This window comes from Spinacia oleracea, chromosome 2, assembly GCF_020520425.1.
Source record: "Spinacia oleracea cultivar Varoflay chromosome 2, BTI_SOV_V1, whole genome shotgun sequence".
Lineage (NCBI taxonomy): Eukaryota > Viridiplantae > Streptophyta > Magnoliopsida > Caryophyllales > Amaranthaceae > Spinacia > Spinacia oleracea.
Genome location: NC_079488.1, coordinates 60,839,311 through 60,859,722, shown reverse-complemented (window position 1 = coordinate 60,859,722; position 20,412 = coordinate 60,839,311). Strand labels below are relative to the sequence as shown.

General features: G+C 36.0%; 2 protein-coding genes across 6 annotated transcripts in view; one reads left to right on the top strand and one right to left on the bottom strand.

Moving 5' to 3' along the window:
* The first annotated feature begins 3,891 nt into the window (after window positions 1–3,891).
* LOC110787124 (leucine aminopeptidase 1) lies at window positions 3,892–18,395 on the top strand. Of its 2 annotated transcripts, XM_021991696.2 has the most exons (12): window positions 3,892–4,073; window positions 4,882–5,091; window positions 5,395–5,809; window positions 5,906–6,109; window positions 6,329–6,551; window positions 8,239–8,365; window positions 8,564–8,659; window positions 9,964–10,041; window positions 10,788–10,848; window positions 11,103–11,290; window positions 17,937–18,075; window positions 18,248–18,395. In XM_021991696.2, the coding sequence occupies exons 2-11, from the start codon at window positions 4,885–4,887 to the stop codon at window positions 18,066–18,068; spliced, it is 1,731 nt and encodes a 576-aa protein (XP_021847388.1). In that variant the 5' UTR covers window positions 3,892–4,073; window positions 4,882–4,884; the 3' UTR covers window positions 18,069–18,075; window positions 18,248–18,395. The 2 variants fall into 2 exon arrangements, with proteins under 2 accessions (XP_021847388.1, XP_021847387.1); XM_021991695.2 differs by lacking the exon at window positions 18,248–18,395 and having other exon boundaries at window positions 17,937–18,213.
* Window positions 18,396–19,411: 1,016 nt separating this feature from the next.
* The window catches only part of LOC110787123 (probable cyclic nucleotide-gated ion channel 20, chloroplastic), a 28,037-nt gene continuing 27,036 nt past the window's right edge, over window positions 19,412–20,412 (bottom strand). For all 4 annotated transcript variants that reach the window (XM_021991693.2, XM_021991692.2, XM_056836860.1 and 1 more), the window contains one exon: window positions 19,412–19,747. In XM_021991693.2, the coding sequence (XP_021847385.1) occupies window positions 19,624–19,747 (124 nt within the window). In that variant the 3' untranslated portion in view covers window positions 19,412–19,623. The remainder of the gene's footprint in view (window positions 19,748–20,412) is intronic.

The window sequence follows — 20,412 nt, the reverse complement described above, 5'->3', positions numbered from 1 at the left end:
AGTTATGATTTCAAATTCGAGTATACAAGCAGCGCATGAGCAGTCTGCCACTTCTACGCTCAAGTCCTGGATGCCAGCAGTAGCAGTGGGCGCAAGCCCTGCGCCAGGCGCTGCTGCCTGCCTTCAGTACAGTGGATTCCAGTAGCTGGCTGCCCATTCAGCCCAAGTATTCGAGTGGGAGTTCAGTTTAGATTTTGAATTTTGAAGAACATTCCCAAACCTCGAGAACGAATGCCGAAAAACAAGCTTTCAAGTACAATATTCGAGTACAATTGTGATTTCTAAGCATTACATGCATATTTTCGAAAACCATACTTGTGCAAAACGAATTTCTACCTTGCCCAACATGAATGTGTTCTACATTAGGGCTAGCCCCGGGGGTAACGAAATGGTGATTCTCCATAGGGTTCCTGACCAAGTGTATGACCATTTCCGCGCCTACCGAAACTTGACATTTGCTTGATGTTCCTGACGTCAAGCATGGAGGTCGTCCGCCAAGCAACACCTCCCCTATGAGGAGGTGAAATAGTTGTTGCCGGATCCGCCTCTTAGTCAAGCACCCTTTCGACACCCAAAGCCGACCTCTTGCATCATACAAAACATAGACCGACCTTAGGTTGAGAACTGTGCATGTCGCATTCATATCCATGTTAGTGTGACAACATCATCCAAACCTCATGCATCTAAAAATCGCCGATTTAGGGTCTTCTAGGAGTGCCACTCCATTTGATTCAAAACCCTTAAACACGCCTCACGCACAAATGCCAAATTCAAATTCCAATCCAACGACGTTATAATGCCGGATTTTTGAGTCAAAATTCCAAATGCCAAATTCAAATTCCAATTCAACGGCGTTATAATGCCGGATTTTCGAGTCAAATTACCAAATCCAAATTTCAGAAACCAAATCCAACGGCGCTATAATGCCGGATTTTCAAATTTCCAAATTCAAGTCTCAAAAATCCAACGGCGTCGTAAGGATGGAATTTCAAATTCCAAGTTGCAAGTCCAAGTCCTATATCCAAGACCTGAAATTCAAATCTATGATGGCTTGACGTCGGATTTCCAATTCAAAATTTCAAGCCCCAAACTCTATGTTCAAAGTCTCAAGTCCAAATCCATGATGGCGTAATGCCGGATTTTCAAGTTTCAAACCTCTAATCAAAACCCTTCAAAATAAAGTTCCATATCCAACTTCAAAAGCCTCAAACCTATGGCGGCATAATAAAACATAAGTAAGGAAAACCAAAAAATAATAACTTGAAGAACACGTTTGACTAGACTGGACTAGACTGGACTAGACTTTTATAACCCTAATATTATTTTAATTGAAATAGTCAATGGACCGAGTTGGCTACTAGAAGCCTTCACTAAGGAAGACGAGGTATGAGCGCGACTCCGTAACCCCAATCACCTGCGATATCGAGGAACTTTTGAATAAAATAGAACCGATGATCAATCCGGTCCCAGAAAAAGCCATAGGCGACCCATGACTCCAACTCCTGATTGTCCATCACTTCAGACGTGCACAGTCTAAACCTACTGCTACTCAGTTTCACTTTACATGATTTACCAATTAATACTTTGTTATGGCTCGTCAATCACATAAATCATATAATCAACAAGTATTCACAACTGTTTTTATCTTGGAATTAAATAAGTGATCACAAAGCTATCAATCAAGAACTCATTCCAATTAACTCAATCTTTCCTTTAACAATGGCTAACCACCTTTATATAGGTGTAAAGTATCAACTTACCAAACAAGGTCCTCGGCCCTTATAAAGTAGTGAAATGCTAAAAGGGAACAACGATCAATCTTGATCTATACCAATATATAAAATAATATAAAGTTCCCAAACTGACATGCTTGCACCAATCATCCATGCTAACATGTTATAATTCTTATAATAAAACTCTATGCTCAACGCATTCATCCAACTACATTGAACATGAAACTTCAACATAAACAATTTCATAAATATATTCAACATGGTTTAAATAATAACACCACATCCACAAACACACAGGTATGTACGTACCTTGTGTAAACAAATTGATAGACCACTTTAACAATCTCAAAAGTCGCCTACAGAGAATTCTCCGCCTAAAACAACCAATAAAATCCATATCAATTCACATTGAATTTACAGCAACATTAGGGTGCTTCAAACCCTTCCTAAACATAATTAGATCCTTTCCCAATATCAAAACTTGACTACTTAATCTCCTAGCATAGTGATTACTTCACTAATGACCACAATTTATCATAAACTTCATTAAACATTCCTTTTTAAAATTTCCACCAATATAAACTATTTTAAAAATTCACCAACACCAAATTAACATGCTTAGAATCATAAAAATTATAACTTTGATAATTCATAATCATCCTACCATGATTTAAAACAATTAAAACCTTAAAAATTCATACTTTAATAATTATAACCTTTATTTCAATCAAATTGTATATTCTGAAAATTAATAATTTAATTATGCAAAACATGAAATATGAAATTCATAATTAACTCATAAAAACTATAATTTAATTCAAGAAAAACATGAATTATATTAATAAAACATAATTAAAACATTAAATTAGTTTAAGGTTTAAGAATTAACCAAAAAGAGAGAGAATGGGTTGATGGCCGGCGGTAGTGGCGGTGCGGCAGCAGGCGGGCGGTCTTCGGCGCGGCAGACAGGTGGCGCAGCGCGGCTAGTGGTGCAGGTGGTCGTGGTGGCTAGACAACGTGGGCAAGCAGAACACAGTTAAGGAGGGGGAAAACGAAAGGGAAGGACGAAGCAAGAGGGGAGAGAAGGAGAGAAATTACCGACGGCTAGTGGAGCGGCTGGCGCTGCACGATGGGCGGTGGTGGTTGCAGCTCGGTGGTGCGTGTGGTGGTGGCTGACTCACGCAACAGAACACAAGGATTAAGGAGGAGATTAAAAAAACGAAAGAGAGAATAAAGAGGAGAGGGAAGAGAAGGAGTACTGGAGTAGAGGTACCGGATGGAGGAGGACTGGTGGCACAGCGACGACGGTGGTTGGCGGCGGCTGCAAGGGTTTGAGATTTTGTGTGTTGAGGTTCACGTGAAAGGAGGAGAGCAAAGGAGTACGTAGTTTGTACGTTCACGTGAATTACGTGGACTGTTTTTTGTGGGTTTGTGAGTTGAGAGGAGAGAGAATAATTGTGAGTAAACATTTGAGGTTTGAGGTTTATTTACTTGTGGGCTTTATTAATTGGGCTAGGATTAGAATTGCTTTTAATGTTTGAATCCAAAATCGATTAGAAGTATTTTCCGAATTCAAACGTGTTTTCATAATTCAAATTCTTTTCAATGTATAATTCTAAAAATTATTCTTGATTTCATAAATTGTTAAAATATTTGGAATGTAATTAAAAATAAAATAAGTATACGTTAATTATATATTTATTACTAAAATTCGTAAATTCTATTTAAATATAAATAACTATACGTTAAAATATATTAATAAAGTTTATAAATTTACGAGGTATTACAAAGATAAATTATTGGAATGTAAGAAATAAATATGGAAAAAGTAAAATGTTGTAAGAAAAAAAATTAGGTTGAGTGGAGTGGTGTAAGAAAAGAAGAATAAAAGAATAGGCTGGATGAAAAATTATGAGTAAAAAAAGAATATAAAAGTAGATAGAGTGAAAAGTTATAAGTAAAGTGGAAAAAAAAAGGTTAGTGTGAATTCATTAAATATGATGAGTCATATACCAAAATTAGAATCAAAGTACATTATCCCTATTATTTTACACACTTATTTAAAGAAACTGTCCCCGTTATTTCGAATCGGAGGAAATATTTCATAACAAGTTTATATTTTTATCAGGTAGGACTTTTTAATCTTTTACTTTTTCCACTCTTTTATTTTGCATTTTCAACAATGAACAGTGGGTGTAGTAGCCAAGCGTTGCTAGCAGCCTAGCCTTTAGACCCTTACTAATCTCTTTCTTTGGACTCTCTCTACCTCGACTCAATCACGGACTCACCCGCTTGACCGCCGCAACTACAATCCACCAGTCGGCGGCGGTTCTCTGACAGGTGACAACCTCCTCTTGCTCGGTTATGGCTGTTTTGATATTTTGGATGAATTAGTTAATGTTAGTAATTTTTTCAATGTATTGTATTTGCTTAATTGCTTCTTGGTGCCAGAGGAATACAAAATGATGGATAAAATTTATAATCAAATAATAAATCTGTTAAAGCAGTAAATGAATTTTATTCATGTATGAAAATTGAACCGACTAGCTTTAGTTGAGGATTTGAGGCAGTAAATTAGTTTATTCCAAAGATTAGCTTTTACTGTGACTAATTTGTACGTAGTAGTAATTTGTACTATGATTAATTTGGTTTTTCTTACTGATTTGTTACTTGACTATTTTTCCTGTTAAATTATTGTTGTAGTTGAAATAATGTGATTTATCAGATTATGAAAATTGAAATTGAGTTGAAATTGAAAATATCATGGATGTAAAATCATGTAATTGAAATCAAAATTGTTTGTCAAACTGTGTATTGATAGAAGACTATATTTATTTCAGAGTTTGTCATTATCAATTTACAAGACTTTGTTAAATTATTTGATATAGTAGCAAATGGTTTGTTTGTTAAAATTGGATTAATAAATCTATATTTAGGGGGGGTTGTTTTGGATTTTAGCATGGATGATATTGTAGATCGATACCAAAACATTGATTCTTGTCGAGAACAATTTTAATAACTTTTAAGTACTCTTAGGTTGTAATTTAAAATTTTGCGAGCTTTTAAATGAAACTTATTATGATTTGTTATTTTTTGGAGCTTGCATTCTTGTATTGGTTGTTGATTGGTATTTGGTTGGTGGCTTCAGATAATGGCAGCCACTTTTGTATACGCTGCTTCATCGGTTGCATCGTTCAACTCTTCCTTGATAATCTCAAAGTTGCGACCTATACAAATTCTTGGTCTTTTTGCTCCCTCTACTACTGCTTTTAAGTTCCGTGGAAGGAGGCTGATGACACACTCTCTCAGTCGGGCTACTTTAGGGCTCACTCAACCGGCCAGTGTTGAACCTCTTAAGGTTTGTTTCTTTCTTTTTTATTCATTACAAATTTAGGCCGTCAATTATCTGCAAAACTTTGGTGTTCATTTGTGATTTGCCTGTCTGCTTCTGTATGTTGTCATTTTGTTTAGTATAGTTTAAGTTTTGTTTTATGATAATTCTTTGATCACAAGTTTACACATTGCGCTGTTGTATCGGTTGGATCTCTAATTTAGTAGGCTCGTAATATTATCTAGGGTTTTTCTTTTCAAACTAAAATTGTTGTTTGTAGATTTAAACGCTCTATTTCTAGTTCTCACCACCGTTGAGATTTGATTGAAGGTATCATTTGTGGTGAAAGATATTGACGTGGTAGAGTGGAAAGGAGACTTGCTTGCTGTGGGTGTTACGGAGAAAGACATGAGCATGGATGACAATATGAAATTCGAAAATGCTATCTTGAAGAAGTTAGATTCCCAACTAGGTGGTTTGTTAGCTGAAGCCTCTTTTGAAGAGGACTTCACGGGTAAGGCTGGCCAATCCACTGTTCTTAGGCTTTCCGGTCTAGGTTCCAAGAGGATAGGATTGATCGGACTTGGTTCTCAGCCTCCTTCTCTGGTAGCGTACCGTGGTCTAGGTGAAGCTCTTGCCACAGCTGCTAAGAGTGCTCAAGCTCGTACTATTGCTGTGTTCCTTGCTTCTTCCGAGGGGCTTTCTGCAGAGTCGAAGCTAAACACTGTTTCCGCCATCACATCTGGTAAATCCCTCAAGCCCTCGATTGCATTCCTTGTTCGATCCATGTCCAATCCGTGATACTTCATATTTAGCTGGGAAATGTCTGAGTCTGTGACAGGCACTATTCTCGGACTGCACGAAGATAACAGGTTTAAATCAGAGTCAAAGAAACCAATCCGCAAATGTCTGGAAACTCTGGATATTATTGGCCTTGGAACTGGAATCGATTTAGATAAAAAGCTGAAAACTGTTGAAGACACATGTTCTGGAATTATATTTGGACGAGAGCTGGTTAATGCACCTCCTAATGTACTTACTCCTGGTTAGTAAGGCTGTTAATTTTTGTTAGGTTTCAGTTGAATTTCATTTCTTTCTATGTTCACCTACCTAAGAGGGCGGTGCAAGATTGTGAAGGCATATGATACATTTTAACTGTTTAGTTTTTGAGCTTTACATTGTTTTGGAGGAGGGAATAAGGGAATAATAAAGTATTAAGCTCTCTGCCTCCATGACTAAATACAATGTTCAATTTATTCCTCAGGAGTACTTGCCGAAGAGGCTTCCAAGATTGCCTCAATGTACAGTGATGTTCTAACAGCAAAGATTCTTAATGTGGAACAGTGCAAAGAACTAAAAATGGGATCCTACCTTGCGGTTGCTGCAGCTTCAGCAAATCCAGCTCATTTCATTCATCTATGTTACAAACCTATTGGACCTGTTAAAACCAGATTAGGGCTTGTTGGGAAAGGACTGACATTTGACAGGTGGGTTATTGCTGGGATGATTATTTATGATTTTTAGATGTTCTTTACTCTTTGGATATGGAGTTGTGTCTGATTTTAGAATCGATTTTAGTCTTATTGTTGTCTGACTTGACATTTGAGGGATGCAATTCATGTATTGGCTTGTGTGGAAAATGAACCTCATAACTTAAGTCCCATGCGCAAATCAAACCCCCCCCCCCCCCCCTACTTCGTGAAGTTAGCCTTCGATTGACATTTTCCAGTCATATATAACCTGAAAAATCAATTTCGCCAGAATACAATCACGACTTACAAAAACACCATCCTTATGCATCTCAATCCCATAGCAGTTGTCCACATTCTCACAAAAAGTTGAGATTGTTCAACATTGGTGATCAGGTAGAAACCCTCAAGCAATGGGGATATTGATTCTAATTTTTCTTTTATAGGTACATAATAAAATTATAAGTTAAAGAAAAATTGAATAAAAATTTAACATGAAAATTCTAATTGTCAATACAGATCTATTCTACCAATATTCTCTTCTCTTCAATTTAAAATCAAACCAAAAAAATTAAATCACGTCAGTTTCTTATTTGCTTTATTTCGCCTTCCATTTGCTGCAAGATCCCCGAGATGCTAAATAAAATTGTCTTGTTTTTATGGTGGAGTTTGACTATTGTGGATTTCTGGGGTAACATCTCCGGATTGCCGTATAGAAGTATTACCATTAGCTACTTTGTACGTGATTTGTGAAGATAAATTTTAGATATTCTGTTTCTAAATTGTTTCGAACGTTGGGTGCACCTTTGACGTGAAGAGATCGGGGTGGGTGGGTACACTAGAAGATGGTGACATGAGAGAGAAGAAAGAAGACCAAAAGGCTTATGCGGGGAGTGTAGAGCTATTATGTATTCCAAAAAAAATGTATCGTATTCTATACACTATAACATCACTATATGTATTTGTTGGCTGAAAAAACAAAGTAATGATTGTTTTCCGATAAGTTAAATGAGTTCGGATTAAATCTGGCTGGAAAATGTCACTTGAGGGATAAATTGCACAGTTCACAGAGAAATAGGGTTAATTTGCTATAATCACAAGGGGGTTAATTTGCACACAAGACTTGGGGCTCAATTGCCACATATCCCTGTACGTATTTCATTGTTTGTCATTATCAATTGCCACAAATTTGTTAATTATTTCATATAATAGCAAGCGGTTTGTTTATATGATCCAATTTTGTGAAAAAAACCCGTCTGCTATCTGTTTTATATCCAATAATTCAACAAATTCTAGTAATCGATCATTACAGACAAGTAAATACGTTAAGTCTTCTATAGTTCTATCAATTCACAAATTGACAAACAATTTTGTTTTCAATTGCCTGTTTGATTTGCACTCTTATTTTCAATTTCGATGAAATACATTAGTAAATGATCTTAGAGCTATTACATTTCTTTGCCTAGAAATTGACAGTTTTGGGGGTTGTTCCATTGTGTAATTGCTTCTGATAGTTAATTAACGTCTTCTGGATGATAAGTTTTGTTCTTCTTATGTTTCGTTCTTGTTCTTTGCCTATTTGGTAAGGTTTATCTCTTTTTTTCAGATTAAGTGCCAAAACTGGTCTCTATTTGTATCTTCTTGTTAAAAGTGCGTTTGGATTCTGAATTTGGCATTCTTCTAAGTGTTACCCTTGATTTTTTAGCGGGGGATACAACATCAAAACTGGACCAGGTTGTTTAATCGAGCTAATGAAATTTGATATGGGTGGTTCAGCAGCAGTTTTAGGTGCAGCAAAAGCGATTGGTCAAATCAAACCTGCTGGAGTTGAGGTAAGTCACAGTAAATATGTTTTCTCTCACTATTTAAAAAGGAAAAATAGAAAAAGAATGTGTTTCCATTTTATGTTTACTTTGATGCTAGAAACCTAGAATTGGTTCAACTTAAAGACAGTTGTGGATTTGTACTCTCCATTATCATTTTGGAATACACTTTCTGTACGAGTCATTGATGATGTTTGACATGTTCAGGTTCATTTTATTGTTGCCGCTTGTGAAAACATGATTAGTGGGACTGGTATGCGGCCTGGAGACATAGTCACTGCTTCGAATGGAAAGACTATAGAGGTACTCTGTTGAATGTAATAAGATTTTTATTTTACCAAATATTCAGTTGGCCTGTGTGACTAATTATACTTGATATATCTGTTCTCTAGTGAAGGTCATATGCTTTATAAGCTGGTTAATAGAGAAGCTTTGGGCTAGTTTGTTTTTAAGCCAAGTGTTATACAACAACATTGGAGTCCTGTCTGGGACCTTATAACTGTGTGGTCTGAAGAATGAGAATGTCAAACATGCAGTGCATGTCCTTTTCCTAAGAAAGCAGAGATGGTGTTGTGTGGAACTCCTACATAAAAAGAAGACGTTCTCCACTCATATTATCTGTCTACTTCATTAACTTATTTTATCATTTAATACATGTCCCTTTTAATACCAATACGTCATTTGTTATTCCCTCCGATCCATAAAACTACTTCCCCTTTCCCTTGGCACATAGTTTGCGGAGAGCATTGATGGGGAGGTTTTGTTAATTATATGTGAAGAAAATATTAGTTACTAGGTACTGTTTGCTGTTTCCAATTGCGGTAAGAAAAAGTGGGAACAACATTCCATTAAGGGAGTCCAGGGAAGAATTATTTTTTTTAAAAAAAGGAGGAAATGGAAAAGATTATTATATCAAGCGGACCAAAACCAAGAGAGAAATGGAAAGTTTTTTGTGGGACAAACATTTAGAGAGAAATGTGAAATTTGTGTCTGACGAAGTGAGTTCTATTTGAAAATACTTATGTGATATTGTTTATATTTTTTGGATAATGAGGTAATCACTAGCATCTAATCTGTAACCTTGAAGGATGCTTATTAACAAATTAGGACTGCAAGGAGTATTTGTAGAAGAAGGTCGCGATGATAAGTCGAGGGTTTGATCTTTAAGAGCAATAAAGGGTTATACTAGACACTTGAAAAGAGAACGTTTTTAATATTAGGCCACTCAAACATTCTGGTTTTCAAGTAGAATACTGTTTAAACTTGAAATTCTGTATTAATTGAAGGTTGCTAGGATGGAGGTTTCAGGTAATCTTGGATTCATTAGCGATTTATTAGGATGTCTTTGATTCTTGTTTTCTTTTTATGGTTATCTTTTCCAGATTGATGCATTTAGTGCAGAGAGGTTGGATTTCCTTATGTCATGGAAATTAGCTTGTTTGATGGTCAATTACAACTTATGAGTTGATGAATGCATTAAAAGGAGTTGATGTGATTATCTGATGTACTTTATACCTTTTTAAAATATTGTCCTGGTTATACTATGTTGATGTTTTTTTTGTATTTAAGCATCTAACTTCTGCTTGCGGATCATAATGTGAATCTAGGTGAACAATACGGATGCAGAAGGTAGGCTTACTCTTGCAGATGCTTTGGTGTACGCTTGCGATCAAGGTGTAGAGAAGGTATGTGTAGGTGGTCAATGTTTATTCATAACAAATATTCCCAACTATGGAGTGTCTTACAATAGTAATCCTGACTGTCTGTTATTCTAGTATAATCTAAACTATACTGATATCTTCTCAAAATGCACCAGTGTGTCGGCAACCTATTGAACTAGCTTTCTTTCTTTATCTTCTTCCCTTCTCTTTCCTCTGACCTCTTCCTGCCCCTCCCAGCTAACTTTTTTCCCTGTCAAATATTTCCATGACCTCCACCTTTGTCCAGCCAGCCACCAGTCCACCACTCCCCTTCCGGACCAACCTGACTAGCCACCACCAACTCTCGCATCTTTCTCTTACCCTGCAAACCTACACCATTACCTACCATCACCAGCTTCACCACCACCAAGTCACCTCTGCTGATTGCCGCCTACCTTAAATACCATATGCACCAATAACATTCATCATCTCGTCTCTGCAACTTCCAGCCTCATCCCATTATCCACCAATCCACCATCATTCACCATATTCGGCAATGTCAAATGGGTTGGGCAATGTACGGCGTGCGCCTTTCACCTGCAATGTGCGCCTAGGACTTCTATTGGCTTAGTGCGCCTTGTGCCTTTTTATACACTGGTGTAATTCTAATGAGAACGATACAGTACGTAGAAAAGAAAAACCTATCTTTGATTAACCTTTTTCTTTGTGTCTGAAATATATGTCCAGGACATGCACCTATTACTATGTTCATGTTGTACCTTCTTTTGCAGGTAATTGATCTCGCAACATTAACTGGAGCCTGTATTGTTGCTCTGGGACCTTCCATAGCAGGTAGGGTTTATATTCACGATCTTTCTCTGCCAAAGCTAATTTGTAAAACATGGTTGATGTTGTGTTCAGAGCACATCAATATTTTCTTACTTACCCTGATAATGTTTGGATATCAAATAAATCTTGTTGTCCTTTTAAAATCAATGTATCTTGAAGGAAAAGAAGTGGCACAGTCTGTAGTTTTTTGTCCTTCCCTGTTGGTTTCGATATAATTCAGTTCTTATCTCTTACTCATCCCCTGTTTGTTTTGTCAGGTGTCTTTACACCCGATGATGCACTTGCCAAAGAGGTGTTTGCTGCATCAGAGGCTGCAGGAGAGAAACTATGGAGGATGCCATTGGAAGACAGTTACTGGGACTCGATGAAATCAGGAGTGGCTGATATGGTCAACACTGGGGGTCGCCAAGGTGGTTCCATCACCGCAGCTCTGTTTTTGAAACAGGTAGAATCAATAATTCATCTTGTCCTTTCTTTTTTTTACTTTAAATGTCGCCCATGCTGATACCCCATGCCATTACTGTTACAATTCCTTTCTATTTGTACTCTTATAGTTATCTACATTGTAGAAGCACCTTGTTCAATTATTGAAACCAATTTACTACTACAATATCTTCTGCTACTATAAATTCTATGGCTAGAACTTTTTTTTGTTCCTTTGGGAACTGGTGTATATATCTTGTCAAGTCTCGAGATTAACTAAATGTAAGTATGTCTATTCAGCATTTAATTATTGTTGGCTTGTTGCTACTTTTAAAGCATAGTGTTATAACTTATTTGAAAACTTGTTTGAAATGACTAAATAAAGAAGATATATCCCCGTGAGGAGAATAGGCCCTTGGTTAATTGAAACAGTACCACTGAAATCAATATGGATCTTGACGATCCTTTAATGGATTAAAGTTTTCAAATGATTTTTTAAAATATTTGGCAAATAAATAGAATTTATTACCAAAAGAGGGGAAGTACGAATCAGCAGCGGCTGAGAGATGGAACACCTGTAGAACATCAAGAAAACCATTAATAACAGAACCAGCATAATTATTAGCTACCCTAACAAAGAAAAGAAACAATATTTAACAACTATCTCAGAAGAATTCTCTGTTGTGCTTCATAAGCTCTGCATAAAATTCTGGAATAAATACCATGTACAATAGCAGGCTAGCAGCAGGATGTTGGCATTCTGATTAAAATTTTGATTATTTCTCTCCGAGCAGATGTGATAGCCTGTGTTTGTTACCTCGCCTTTTCCCACTGTTTATTGCCACTGAAATTCAACATCATTTCTATCAGGAACTCTATTAATCTCCAAAAGACTTAGCAGCTTCCATAAAGTAGCTGCACTGAAAGAATAGGGGACCAATGTTCTCTGTACTCATAGAGCATAAGCAGCAAGTATTATTAGTCACTACTCTCCTCTAAGAAGCCTATTTAAGGCAGGGAATCTCTTCCCCACAGAGCCATTTAATAGCTGGCTTCTAGGAATTGCACTATTATTGCATAGCAGTTAGTACTCTTCCCCGAGGCAATTTATTGTGGGTACCTAACAGCTTCTGATACATCATTCTAATTGAAAAGCACATCATCTGAAATCACAGGACCTAAAACTAAAACTCTTCATTGCCCATCTCCTTTAGGTTTCAATTGATTTTAGTGATGGAAAATTAAAGGATATTCTTAGAAGGTAATTATTTCTATATTTTTATCTTAGGAGTAATGACCCTAAAACCCTAGTTAACAACTAGTTTGACTCATAACAGGGATTCTCTTGAAGCAAAGCTTAAAAATCTGATTTTCATTTCATATACGTCCAACTATAATTGTTGACACGTGACTAGTATATACGGGGAAGTATAATCCAACTTACATTCCTTGCAAGCTAACTAAGCAAAAATAGTCCGTATTAATTAGTTAATTAATGAACCTAGGGTAATTAATTAGCACAAATTTGGAAGCCCGAGGCCTCGCTAGTCATTACTAATACCAAAAATAAAATAACAATAGTAATAAAAAAATTTATAGCAAAATTCAATAATACTCTATTAGAACCCATAACGTAATAATAAGGTAAAACCAAGAGAGTTCCTGAAAGCGCTAAAGATAATCATAAGAAGCGAGTTATAGAGTAGAAAATCAGAAATATAGAAACGTGCGTGAAGAAAAAGAAATTGGGGGGAAATAGATAGTTAATTATGATTTTTTTTTAAAACACCAAAGGATTGCTACAATAATAAGCTAAAAATAAAGCAAAAATAGAAGTCACTCAATAATAATCTTCATGATTCATCTCTCCCTAATCCCTAATCTGCTCTCATTTGTAGCATTTCTCCTCTACTAACTCATTTATCTTCCGGCCTCCTCATGCTACTCCTAACTGAATTGTATTGCAACCCCTGTAGTGCCCCTAAAGTGGTCCTTCTCCTTACGCTAGTTCATTGCAGTAAGTAACTTATGGGATTAAAGGTCAAAAGTGGGTCAAGATTCGGAAATCATATGTTGTGGAGATGATTTATCTTTCAAGGATGTATATTAACGATAGCGTTAAGCACTTTTCTAAGACTATGCAAGGTGAAGACGCACAACTATGTCTTTTACATCAAAAGTTTGAAGTAATTTTTTGAAGTGGTGTGCTCCTTACATGCACTTTACGCCTTGTCATTAGGTTTCATATAGCTATAAAGCACTAATAATAATAACATTAAAATGATAACGATAATAAAACACACTAGTAAAAGTGTAAAACCCATACAACCATACTTCAAGAGTAAGGTAAAAACAAAAGTACCTACATAGAGCAGTGAGGGGCTGTTTGGTTCGTGAAGGGTAAAGGGAATGATAAGGGGCTGTTTGGTTCGTGAAGGGTAAAGGGAATGACAGTGAAAAAGGGAAAGAGAGAGAATGGAAAACAAATGCCCTTTCTTATCTCAAGTTTTGTTTTGTATAAAAAAGGAAACGCATAGGTCATCTTCACTTTCAATCTAAAACCATTAGTACATCCCCTCCCTTCCACCTCTGCCATCATCTTCCATCCATCTTCGCCACCAATGCTACCATTCCGCCGCCGCGTTGCTCCCATGTCTCCCACCTCATTCTCTCTCTTTTAGCATCTTTTTTTCTCTCTCTTCCCCTTCATCTTTAACTCTTAGATCTTGTAGTTTGGTGGATTTTTATTTGTAATTGGTGTTGTTTTTATGGTAGGAGTTATGATTTTTAAGTGGTTGAAATAGTTTTTGGGATGGGTGGGCTTGTTTTCGGTGGGGGGTTGGTGGTTTTGTGGTAGATAAGCTAGATTTTTGGTGATGGCAAGGGTGGTTTTAAGGAGTTGGAGTAGTTTTTCGGTGGAGGCAGGGTGATGGTTGCTTTAACGACATCGCTGGTGGTTGTAGTGGTGTTAGCCGGCAGGTGGTGTATAGTGATAGGTTAAGGCCTCAAGGGTGGTCAAAGTGGAAGTTGAGGTTAGTTGGGTGATGAGGACTTTGGTGGTAAGGATAATGCCTTGGGGTTGGGGGGGGGGGGGGGGTGTGGGGGGTGTGGGTGGGGGTGGGGGTGGGGAATGAAGGTAGAGGAAAGTTGGGGATCATGAGGGTAAAGGGAATGATTGATTTGGTCTAACAAACAACTACAAAGGGAATCAAGGTAGTTGATTGCCTTTCCCTTTAATAAATACCCCCAACCAAACGCCCCCTAAAGGTAATCGTAAAACGCGGTCTTGATCAACTAAATGATTTGGCGGTATTTGAAGATGAAGCAACACCTCTTATTCTGAGTTGGAATATATTTTGCCATTGAAATTGCGCAAGTCACTTGTGGGATTTAGGGTAAAAAATGGTTGGATCAAGATTACATTGTTTAGATCGTCTATTGAAATGCCACATAGGATTGTATTGTCCTTGTTTGGCAATTGGCTATTCTTGTATTTTTTGTTTGACTTTTTATTAGTTTTAAAACATGTTTGGTAAAATCAGCTTTTTGATGTATTAACAACTTCAAAAGCCAAAAGCTAGCTTTTTTATTTTGGCTTAAGCAAACATAAGTTTTGGTTCGTTTGACCAAATGAAAAAGCCAAAAGTCAATAGAAAAGCTAATGATAGGCCATTTACCTAAAAGAGGCCATTTGCATATTTCAAGAGAAATTGAATAATGTAATAAAAAGGAGAGTTATTGAGAGATAGTTTTGATACAGTACAAGCTGACAGATTCGCTAGTTAGGGGAAAGGGCTGTGATTTCTGACTTCTGTTAACAAACTTATGTTAGCTAACAAATTTTGAACTTAGAAGTCTTGGTTGTGATAATGTAATAAAGTACAAGCTGACGGATTTGCAAGAGCAGTGGTTTCTTGGTTACCATTCTTTGGTATTGAGGCATGAGGCGTGTTTTGTTGATTATAGGAAGGCAATGTCTGTTAAGGTATAATTTATTGGCAACCACACTAAATTCCACTTTGCAATCTAAACTAGAATACTCTCACTTAGGTTTAAGCACAAAAAGCACAACTCATTTTTCATATAATCCATGTCTGTCTAATAAAAGACTATAGATCCCTGTATATAGGGTTTGACTAACAAACCCTAAAAACATAAAACTCTAAAACTTATGAAAAAATATATAATATACTAAGATCCTAATGTGCGACTAACTAATACTTACCCCATTTCACTAAAATTGCTACACTTGCTAATTTAGGATGTTTTGAAAAAATTGCAACACTGAATTTTTTGATAAATTGCAACACTCACCCACTTTATTCATACTTGAGCCACTCTTTCTTACCTATCTTCTTCAAGATATACTTTTAATTTTTGTACAATGACGTGGGTTATCAACCTACTTGCATTCTCTCTTCTCTTCCCTAAAATATTGTGCAAATTGCAAGTGTTGCAATTTTAGTGAAAGGGGGGAATTAATTAATGTAAAATGCCTACTTACTCCAACATCAAGAAGACTTGATCTATGACAGGACGAAGAGAAGACATATCAGTTCTTTTCTATTCTATAAGAAACACCTGAGGTGGTAGACTTTTTTGTGTCCCACTATGAAATACCTATTATACCCTTACTAATGTGTTAAATTCGTTTAAATGAAACCAAAAAAAATCATCTACTCTAGAAAAAGATCATTTCAAACCTAAAATATGCAATCTTTTCATTTATCTGAAGCAACTACATACTCCGTATGACCTTTTCTTTACAATATTCATATAAAATGTCAAGCACGCATCGCGTGCATGAACATTAGTTCACATAAAAATGAATAAGATGCAGTCCAAGTGGAAGGATTATTGGGAGCTGTTGAAACATAAGTGATCCTTTTAGAAAGACACACAAAGACTTAATGTGACATTTGATACTTATTGTCGACATATTGACCAATTTAAAGAAATCAAGAACATTAGCTGATTAGCTCGTTTGTGATGCCTATTGTTAAAAAGAAGGAATCTTTAAGTGCTAAACACTAAAATTTTAGGAACCTTTGAGACAATATTTGATAAACATGAAACAAATAGTAAACTGAAATTAAGAACACAAGCATTAATGTGGTTCTGAGTTGAACGTCCATAGGCAAGGAGATGAAGTCCAGGAACAATCATATGCTTCTGTGGCTGAAAATGAACACAAAAGAGAAAGAAAAAGAGACTACAAGGAGTCTGTTTTCTAGATTAGTTTTCTAATTTCCTAAAGGCTTATACTTCGTATTAATTATGTTTAAGGATTTTTTATCATCTTCTAAACTCCTTTCAATTGCCACTCTTTGAAATTGTAACCATAACCAGTCAATGTTATGACATGCCATCCACCATGCTGACTGCTGGAACGTCAAAACTGAAACATTCTAGAGATCCATGTTCGGTCATGTCAACCCCCTACTTCTGGTTACCACATGCTGGAGTTAACATTTAGGATTATTTCACCTCCACTCTACAACAAATATATCGAGGCGCATATTTAATATCATAATTTCTATTTTCACATGCCCAGAAGCGTCTTTTCTGCACCTGAAATATGGTTATCTGGTTTGGATTTTGAGGTTCTGCAGGGATCTTTATTTCTGATTCTAATAAGATTTAAGTAATACGAAGTCTGAAGTAAGTTTTAAATAAGGTAACCATATCATAGCCTAGAGGCCCATACCGCCGGTCATCTTCTGGTGTTTGGTTGATTATATACTAGCACACTATTTTATTTTATTGGTAATCAAAAAATATTCCACCAAAAAGAATTTATAACGAAGCTAGTGTGTTTTGGACAAACCTCCCATCAGGCCTTACAAGGCCGAAAAACAACAAAGAGATGAGCCATTGGCTATCTTGCAGCAATCCAACACTTCTCCCCTATTACAACACTAATTCTATTTTTTACAGTAAACTTGATTTTCTTTAATATGTTATCAGGCTGTACAACCTTGTTATTTTGCAATACATCATTTCTTATTTTCCAAATGTGATATACCAATGCTGCCCTGGCTGCATTGTAAACCTTTTTCTGAAACTGATAACCTTTACAAGCCCCTCTAGTAATTGCTATAAACACAATCACAAAAGAGGTGCTGATGAGATTCAAAAGCAGCATCACATACAAATTACTGATATAAGACAAATTTTCTCAATCTTTCTCTGACCTGCAAATCTGCAATCTACCTTTCAGCAGCAACCATAAGATGAATCTATGTTTAGGTGCTGAATACCTATTCCACACTCCTTTACTCCAAAATACAGGTTGCTCGGGAGCTTTCATAGCCTGATACTAGCACAATATTGTTTCCGGGTCATGTGGCTGTGTCCAAGCCAACGATTCCCATATTTTCTTTAAATTTACCATTTAAATATCTAGTGATCTAGGAAACCGGAACAAAAAGAATTCTTTGAGTTGCGGTAGCTGCTGCTGCCTGCTGGCTGAACAAACGTTACTTTCCTGCTCATTATAACATGCTGCAACACATGTTTCCTTGCATGTATATAAGGAGTTCTCTACTGTACGGGTGATCTTTTTAGTTTACCTGATTGTGTGTATGTTCTTTTTTTGTTTGTTTTTATTTTTATTTTTTTATATCACTGCTGATTGTCAATCCTAATTTCACAAATACGTTTTGCAGTTTGTGGATGAGAAAGTTCAGTGGCTGCATATAGATATGGCTGGTCCAGTTTGGAATGAAAAGAAACGTTCAGCAACAGGATTTGGTGTATCAACATTAGTGGAGTGGGTTCTGAAAAACTCGACCTCATAGTTTACTGGTAACCAGTTGAAAGTGATCTTATATTCTTATAGCGTGATTAGGGTGATACTCGAGAACTATTCACATTTCAGTTATAGTTGAGTTGCTTTCTGACCGTTTCTCAATTTTTTTCAAGTTGGCTGGAAGAGTTCTTACTCTTTTTTTTTTCTTTTCTTCCATCATACTGCTAGGACGCAATTTGGATTATACACCCGGGTGCACAGTGCTCATGGTGCACCCTGAAGAACATTTGTTGAGTATCTAAAGAACATGAAGAATGATTTCAATGTACATATACAAATGAAATATTTGCAATATATGTATTATGGATTTGAACTATATGTTCATTTAGTATATGTTCTATGAATATGAATGATATGTTCTTTGCATTTGAACTATATGTTCTTTTAGAAATAGGGTGCACAGTGAGCATTGTGCACCCGGGTGTATAAACCATATTTTGCTGGGGGTTCGGGTCCAAGAGTCCTACCCGAAATATTCTAAAATGAAGGACTCGAGGGCACGTTTAGAAGTGTCCAAAATTCAGATAATGGACTTGTGGACACGGCATATATAATTTATTTATTATATAAATATTTATCAACATTTTATTCGTTCCTAATTATTTTTGGAAATTATTTATTTATTTTCACAAACTTAAATATATTGATCTTTCATATTTCTCAAAAATCAATTAAATGATTTTTGGATAAAAAAAAGATAAAAGAAAACCAATTTGTGGTCTATATTAATTCCCTACCATGGTCGTTATTATAATGACTATCTTAGAATTTTTAATGAAAATAAATGTTAGTGTATAAATGTTGGCTTCATATTAATATATATTTTCAAAATATTAATGATTTGTAAGTTTTTAAAATTTGCAGTTAAAGATATTGGTGGACAAAGTTATGCATTGCCGAACATGTCCAGTCAAAACTGTGCGGTATTCCGGGACGGAGGAAGTAATTCCTTATAGTTAGTTAGCTTACAAAGTCAACATAGTAAGGCTTGTCAAACGGAAGGTTTGACAATTAGATATTTACAATAGTCTCTTTCGAACTACAGGTTTACATTATGTATAAAGATGCAAAAATCAATTAAATGATTTTTGGATAAAAAAAAGATAAAAGAAAACCAATTTGTGGTCTATATTAATTCCCTACCATGGTCGTTATTATAATGACTATCTTAGAATTTTTAATGAAAATAAATGTTAGTGTATAAATGTTGGCTTCATATTAATATATATTTTCAAAATATTAATGATTTGTAAGTTTTTAAAATTTGCAGTTAAAGATATTGGTGGACAAAGTTATGCATTGCCGAACATGTCCAGTCAAAACTGTGCGGTATTCCGGGACGGAGGAAGTAATTCCTTATAGTTAGTTAGCTTACAAAGTCAACATAGTAAGGCTTGTCAAACGGAAGGTTTGACAATTAGATATTTACAATAGTCTCTTTCGAACTACAGGTTTACATTATGTATAAAGATGCAAAAAAGTAAACAGAACTTTTACGGAGTAGTACATAACTACAACAAATCAGTACCTACAAACAACCTGTTTTACATGCGACTATCGGCTCTCAAACTAGCTTTAGAATTTATGCGATCTAGCCACTTCTTTCGGTATCTCCAGGCGACTTGAATTGTCGTTGCAGCACGACATCTATAGTACGGGGATTCATACCTGGAAAATGTATGCATTACGATATTAAAGAAAGCAGCCTTTAGATTTTTAGAAGTGAACTTTGCACTATATATCTATCAAGACTGATGTATCCAAGTTACCTGATTTTGATCTTTACTGTAACGAAACAAAGTAACCTAATTTCGACACTATTCGAAATAAAACCAATGACTAATATTGAGTAAAACTTCCATTATAATCTAATTAGCAGAGCCACATAAGAATTTAGGCTCCGTTTGGTTTGATGTATAACGCTTTCAGTGCCAAATAATGTTCTATGGAAAACATTTTTCAAGGGAAAACACAATTCAAGCTAGTTTCCTTTGTTTGGTCCCTTAAAAGAAATTGGGAGAAGATGGTGAAGATTGAGGGAAAAAAATGAGAGGGAGGTAAGAAGGAAAGGTGGAAGAGTGGTTTCTTTCCCTTTCAAATGGAAAAGGTTTTCCAACCGTTGAGTGAGTTATGGAAAACTGTTTTACATCCCTTGCCAAACCAAACAACGTAAAATAAACGTTTGGGAAAAATCGTTTTCCATGAAAACGTTTTACACCCTACCAAACGGAGCCTTAATCTAAAGATTTTAAACAACCAGAAACGATCTAAATATTTATTCCACTGAATTGACCCGAAGCTAACTAAACGCGAGCTAATTGGCAAGTCTAGTA